Raw genomic sequence first — 7,348 nt, 5'->3', positions numbered from 1 at the left:
CCTGGAAGTGGGAACTATTTTCTTTTCAGGGAGAATGAGAATACAGCTCTTTCCTCTTGTGGCCAAGTGTTCCAGCCACCACATGATCCTATCCCAGATCTTTTGTTTAATTTTGCTTCAGCTCAATCATTCTTGCGTCCTTTGTTCACAGAGATCCAGTTTCAATAGATGGGACAGATAATACTCCTACCCAAATTACTGGGTAATGAGAAAGGGTGAGGAATGAGCTGAAAGGAACTATTATACTTCCTAGCTATATTCTTATGTAAAAGAACACTATTGCCTTCATTTACTGAAAATCACAAGGATAAGGGAAGACCCTGATAAGTTAGAAAAAAAAAAACCAAACCAACCAGCATTATGTTCCTCTTTTAAAAAGGCAAGAAGGAGGATGCAGGGATGAGGTGGTCAACCTCACCTCAGTTCCTGAGGACTTCATCCTCTTGGAGTCCGTTCTCAGGTATATGACAAAGCGACCAGCACAAATAACTCACTCTCTGGAGGATCAGCAAATGGTGAATACGAAGTAATCAGACCATAGTGAGACCTTTGACATCCCCCATAGCATCATCATTTAGGAGCTGAGGGATTATGGCCTGGAGCAATGGATGACCAGGAGGATTTGAGACTGGCTGCACAGCTTGGTTCAGAGAACAATTAGTGCACAATATCCGTGTGGCAGCCAGTGACTGGTGGGGGGCTCCAAGATTCACACCAGGAGCTGATGTTTTCCAGCATATTCACCTGGATGGTGACACAGAGTGCAACTCAAGGGTACCGTGCTACCCAGGAGATGTCTCTGATATGGCAAACAGCACACTCAGTCCAAAGGGAGCTTGCTGAATTTCAGAACTGGACTGGCAGCAACCTCGTAAAGCTCTACAAGGAGAGGTGCAGAGCTCTGTGCGTCAGACAGAGCAACCCCAGGCATCTCCCCAGGCTGAGACCAACCAGCCCTGCCGAAAGGGACCCACAAACATGGCAGTGGATGCCAGGCTGAACACAGGCTGCCCATGTACAGAACTTCCAGGTGATTTTGTAGAGGCACCATATGCTTACAGGCCCAAGATGAAAGTACATCTCACCCCAGACAGATTTTCGGACTAAGACCTGAAACATCAGTGTCAGTGAAATGCCTTTGCCTAAATACTTCATGTGATAAGACTTCCACTATTCGCTTGGGAAATTATAAAATTTTTTAGGTTAATGTTCTTATGTTATCCTAAATTTGCATTATCTTTATTTACCATCAACCTCACTAATTTTACCTGTCAGAGAATGAAAGTATCTGAATTAATACATAATTACGCATGAAAATCAGTGACTTAAAAGTTACAAAAGCAGTTAAAACAACTACTACGTGTTTAAGTAGATAATCACGCCTCAGGCCCACCCTTGCAAAACATTTATTTTTGGATGTGAATCACTGCCCTACCAAAAGCTTTACCAAAGATATTACAAGCTTGCAAGGATTTGCAGCTCCACTCCCTTTCCGTGCAGAGCTGGCTCCGAACGGGCTGGGATGTGCGTGCACCCCGACCACGAGACCCACAGCGGGTCTGAGTCACGGAACAAAAAAGAGGCAAAATGGTAATAGTGCTACAAACTTCATACAAAGCAAACAAAAGCTTATGTATGCATATGATGGCTCAGATTTGGATGACTTTAAGTATGCCTCATGCTGCCCTTCTCATTGTAATCTATTACGTTCCCTTGTCCATCCAGATTGCCTACTTTCATATCCAAATAACATCACATTGAAACTGTCAAAATAATTGAAAAATACACAGTACTCTTTCCTAACACTCTGCAAAAGATACGGCAAATCATTTGGAAAGCATAAAAGGTCTTTGTTTAACCCACCCCATCAGGTTCTTCAGTGTTAGTACAGACCTCACAATGCTACAACTTTTTGTGCAGTCTTTTTACTAAAAGTTCCTTCTTTTCTTAGCCCTAACTAATATTTAAATAAGTATAAATCCATATGTAAAATCATGCGTGACACAAACCTCCCATCAGCTTCAGACCACTGAACTAAACGTAGAGAGAGGGGGATTTTTTTCAGATAGGAAATTTTGCTCTGTTTCATCCTCTCTGTGCCTCTTTTAGGCCTTATCTGTCAGTCTTGCAGCCTGCAAGGTTGCAGCCAATTAGATCATGGTGTGTTTGCTATCTGTGTCAAACTAAGTTACACAAAACCACAAAACAAGGTTTGGTTCTTGTCTTGATACTGCCTCATTAACTATAACATTGCACAATTGTATCAGAAATATCTGACCCTTAGCTATAATATTTCATTAAGATGATGTCATCTAAGCTGTCACCTTAGGTATAGGAGGTACTATGCAAATAAACTTGATAACAAAATGCCTCACTTGCTTTTGAAGGTTGACTACAGGGTCTTAGTTTTTTGTGTACAAATGAAAGACCCCAGCCTAAGCGGCTGTGCCTCTTCATGACAATCTCAGGTTTTTAACCCTTTGAACTTGTTTTTAGGATTTATTTTTTTTAAAAAAAAGGATTTATCACTGAAAGTGTCTATATGCTTTTGCTTCCTAGTAGTAATCTGGGGGGGTCAGTGCAAGGCCACTCCCAATCTTCACCTTTAGGTTGTACAAAGAACTTTTTTGAAAGGTCATACTTTAGACTCTGCAATATTTTACCTAATTATACTGTAGGCCAGCCACACTTTTTTCCTACTGCTGTTCTTTTTCCCCTCCTTCTTCCCTTTTACATTCCCAAAAGTACTTCATACTCCTCATGTAAGCTGTAGAAGAGATATCCTAAAGGGAAGCTTTGCTCAGATGCAGCGCCCACAGGTTAATTTGGGGGTTTAGTGATTTTGTGTCCTCTGTACCGTGCTGAAATCAAATTATTGTCATCTGTTTGCTTGTAGAATGTACGTATTAGTATGGAAAGGTAAGTATTTTCACAATTATTATCTATAACTCCATCGTGATTATGTTTAAATATCTGATTTTAGCAAACCATGCTGTTACTCCACCTGCTTCAGAATATTCATATTGGATGTTGTGAAATCTGACAGTGTGTTTTCATCTAATTTCGGGGTTTGTTTGTGCCGCGGTCAACAGAAAGACAGAAGTTTCACTTTCTCCCCAGTATCATCATTTTCCTCATCTTTTTTTTTCCTGGATCATCTACCATTCTAATGTTTGTGCCTAAGATCTGTTTCTTAACGTGTTGAATCTGAAATTGTTTCTTGTGGGGTTTTTATAATTTTTTCTGTCAACCTCTGTTTTGTCTCCAGTCTGCTCCCCAGTCCAGAGCTGCAATCCAGACATTATCTATCCCTATTCCTTTATTGTTAAAAAAAATAAAGGAAGAAAAGAAGAAAATATTTTACAGTTCAAAGTCTCTTGAACTTGTATTAGCATTAGTTTTGGAAGTCTTGAGTTTCTACAACATTTCGAAATGGAAGGGTGGTGCAGCTGGGGAAAAAAAAAAACCAAACAAACCAACCTAGAGAAGATTATTTGCCTAAAGTGTACAGTTAAAAAAAATACAACCAAGTAAGAAAGATTAAAAAAACCCAAAACAAAACAACCACAGAACATTTTCTTTCTACTAATCTTATTTCTGCTTCTCCCCCACTCCCAATTGCTTTGCGAATTTGTAATTCACTACTTCCAAAGGTTCTTCAAACTTGTTCTACTGGTTTTCAGAAGCAGACAGACTTGTTTTTCTAAGCTCTTCAGCACACCAACTAAATTTATTTAATTTATCATTTTGCTCCTACAAAGAATCCCGGGACGCTCCTTGAAAAGTCCTAAATCACTCTGTTGTATCCTATGGATATATTCAGTATGTACTCCACGATACTTTAATTACCTGGTATATGAATCTGTGCTAAAATGAAGGCACTATTTAGCAATCGTGAAGACCTTGATCCAACAGCTAATGGAAAAGCACATTATCATAAATAACGCAGCTGGCTACGAGGGGAGCAAATTTTAATGAAAATCCTTCCCTTGCTGTGTCAAACGACAAAATAAAGGGTGAGAGTTGTAACTTTGTTGTCCTGGGTGGAGGGGGCTTCACAAGGGCCTCTTACAGGCGCCCCGGAGCAAGTTCCACCCTGCTTTCTTCCATGTTAAAGTTGTCCTGGAGCAAGTTCCACCCTGTTTTCTTCCGTATTTAGGTTCATGTTTCCAAGGGCTTGTAGGGACCCAAAACTGTAAAGCTCTGGGGTTGCTTTAATGTGCTGGAAGAGAAGGGTGTGGGATACTCCAATGGAGCCCTCCGAGCTCTCGCAGTCTTGGAAACACAATTTTTGGGTCCGAGCATACTCTGAAGGAAGGGGCGGGGGTTGAGGGGGAAGGTCAGAATTGGTGCAACTATTTGGGGAGGCTGTGTGTCCTCTGTCCCTATGAGGTCCGTGCTTCTTAAAAAGAAAAAAAAAAAAAAGAAAAAAGGAAGAAAATACGGTTTCAACGTGAGGGCCTGTGCCCCTGGGCTGGGGTAACTGCGGGTTCGCCTTCAGGCAGAACCTTTTCCCCTCAAGTTTACCGCTGTGGAGCGGGGCCAGGACGGCGCCTGAGGGCGCGGCCCCGCCCGGCGCGGGGGGCGCTGCCGCCCCCTGCAGGGCCGCGCCGGGAGGGCGCGGGGGGGAGCGGGCGGGCGGCCCGCGGGGCCGGCACAAAGCCCGGGGCGGCGGCCACGGGGAGCTGCCCGCCTCCCTCCGCCCCGCCCCAGATGTCCCCGCCGCCCGAGGGGAGAGGGGCGGGCCGGGGCGGGCCCGGGGCGGGCGGAGCGGGCAGCGAGGGAGGCGCCGAGCAGGGAGAGCACCGGGCGGGCTGAGGCAGCCGCGGAGCGGGGTGGCCGCGGCCCTGGCACGGCGGCGCCCGGGGGGCGGGAGCCCAGGGGCCGGGAGGAGGAAGAGGAGGGGCGCGGGCAGCGGGGAGAGGACAGAGGAGCCGTCTGGAGGAGCCGAGGCGGCGGCGGAGGTGAGCGGGCGGCGGCGAGGCCCCTGCCCGGGCGGGGCTGGCACCGACCCCGGGGCTCGGGGGGTGCCCGGGGGTGTGAGTGGGGGCGACAGCGGGGACGAGGCGTGTGGCGCCGCGCCGGGGGGCGAGCGGCAGGGGAAGGGCTGGGGAGGCTTCCCAGCTGCTCGGGGGTTTTCCCAGAGGGAGGTGGTCGCGCTGCCAAGCGGCTGCTGAGCCGCTCGTGTGAGGGCTCGGGGCGCGGGGCTCAGCCCGGCCCGGGATGGAGGGGCTGGCGCGGGCGGGGCGGTGGCAGCGGGTGTCACGCCGTGACCCGGGGGCTGCCGGCGCTCGGCTGCCGCGAACAAAGAAGTGTGCGGGGAGCAGCAATGCCCTGCCGCACGAAACTCCCGAGAAACGCCCGCAGCCGGCGATTGGGAAACGGGGTGAGGAGAGGATTCGGTGATGGAGCCTCGTCAGGAGGAGTGTTTCTGAGATGAGAGGATATATTCAGTTTTCCTCGGGAGAGAATGTGGGTTTAAGGCCACTGTCATATCTGTTCATTGTTTATTGTTATTTTTCCTTGCATGTGGCTGATCGCACCTCGTAACAACGGATTTTCTTTAGAACAGCTCTTTAGGTTTAATTTAACAGTATTAGCAAAACTGAGGAATAAGAGCCCTTGACTTTACTCTTTGTTGTCTGCATTTGCCACTGACTGAATTATGACTTGCATGTAGGGTTAAAAGTGCTGTCTCCTTTATTTCAGAGCTCTAGGGGAAGATGTTGTCTCTTCTGACATCTTGCGATTGAGATACCTGAGAACAGGTTCAGTAACAATCCCAAGTTCCTGAAGAAGACACTTACGAATGTATTGAAATAAGAAGCTGTAAACATTTTTTTCCCCCGCCGTCTATACTGCATAAGAGAAACCGTAATCTGAAGCACTTCTCGGACACTCTCCCAGATGTATGAAGTCTGCAAAGCTCGCTGTCCAAACTGGCTGTTTTAGTCAGTGGTACTTACCACATTTGTGGTGTGTATACAGTACTCTGAAGAAAAATCACTTTTTTTATAAAACTCCCAGAAGGAACATTTTATTATGGACAGCTTTTTCTGGATGTATATCCAGGGAGATTAATGCCTAGAGTTGAAAGGCATTTAGTATACACTGCAAAGTTGGCTTTCCCTCAGTTTTTCCAGATGTATTATCTCCCCTGTACACTGGGAACACGCACAGCCGCGTAAGCTACAGATGCAGCCATGGAGCTGTGTGAACTTGTGAGCCGCACAAGAGGTGTTGCAGAGTGCTGGTACCAGACGCGGCTTCACGATGTCAGCTGAGCTGTGATTGTGCCATGCTGATCACAACAAAGCACACAAATGGAGTGACACCCTTCCTGCCAAGAGGCTGTTAAGTTTTACGAGGAAGGTTAACTGATCTCCCGGTAACCTCTGTCAAGTTCTGTGCGAGATGAGCGCGAGTCTCCCTGCTCCGGGATGTTGAAGATGTGCTGCTGCTTATGACACATCCAAGAGAAGAAGCTTTGTAAAATGGCTCAAACCAGCTTGCTGCAGGGAAAGCAGTTCTACTGTAGGGAGTGGGTTTTCCACAAGCTTCAGCACTGCCTCCAGGAGAAAGCTAACTGCAGTGGTAGCACTGCCAACAAACCATCTCTTGTAGCGAATTCTGGGAATAATACCGGTAGTGTCTCTGGCAAAGGAGCTGCCTGGGGTGTATTGTTGGTAGGAGGGCCCGGTAGTGGGAAGACAGCCCTCTGTACTGAGTTACTGTGGCCAAGCTCACCTGCAAACCTCCAGAGAGGCTTACATCGCCAGGCTCTAGCCTTCCACTTCTGCAGGGCCCAAGACTCTGACACACTCTGTGTTGGAGGCTTTATTAGAGGTTTAGTCACACAAATCTGCCGCAGTGGACTGATCCAGGGATATGAGGACAAACTAAGAGATCCTGCTATTCAAAGTCTCTTGCAACCCGGGGAATGTGAGAGGAACCCTGCTGAAGCATTTAAAAGGTAAAAACAAGTTATAAAAAAACTCTATCACAAATAAAACACAAATAAAACATAAAATATCTGCTGTTTAGTTCTTCCTTCCAATGAGTCTAAGATGCAGATAGTTTAAAACATGTTTGGTTCATGCCTTTTTATCTCTGTTCAGACCTTGCAGACCTACCATGGAAAAATCTAACTTTGTAGTTATAGCTGACATAAATAAATATTTACTTTTAAAACAAAGTTTAGTATTAATAGTGAATTTATTTACATTTGTATATTAATACCCTCAGTTGTAACTAGTGTTTTGGAAGGACTTTAAAGTAGTTGACTTCAGAGTGGAAAATACCTAGTCTGTGGCCTTCATGTGCCATAAAGGTAGGGCAGTTGTCCTTC

At 46.2% G+C, this 7,348-nt stretch overlaps 1 protein-coding gene across 1 annotated transcript in view; it reads left to right on the top strand.

Annotated features, from left to right (window-relative positions):
• Positions 1-4,674: 4,674 nt before the first annotated feature.
• ANKRD50 (ankyrin repeat domain 50) overlaps positions 4,675-7,348 on the top strand; it is a 39,511-nt gene continuing 36,837 nt past the window's right edge. The window contains exons 1-2 of the mRNA XM_027658905.1: positions 4,675-4,964; positions 5,710-6,973. Coding sequence (XP_027514706.1) covers positions 6,495-6,973 — 479 coding nt within the window. The 5' untranslated portion in view covers positions 4,675-4,964; positions 5,710-6,494. The remainder of the gene's footprint in view (positions 4,965-5,709; positions 6,974-7,348) is intronic.

This window comes from Corapipo altera, unplaced genomic scaffold, assembly GCF_003945725.1.
Source record: "Corapipo altera isolate COAL_440 unplaced genomic scaffold, ASM394572v1 255, whole genome shotgun sequence".
Lineage (NCBI taxonomy): Eukaryota > Metazoa > Chordata > Aves > Passeriformes > Pipridae > Corapipo > Corapipo altera.
The sequence above is the reverse complement of the archived record's forward strand: the minus strand, read 5'-3'. Positions and strand labels throughout refer to the sequence as shown.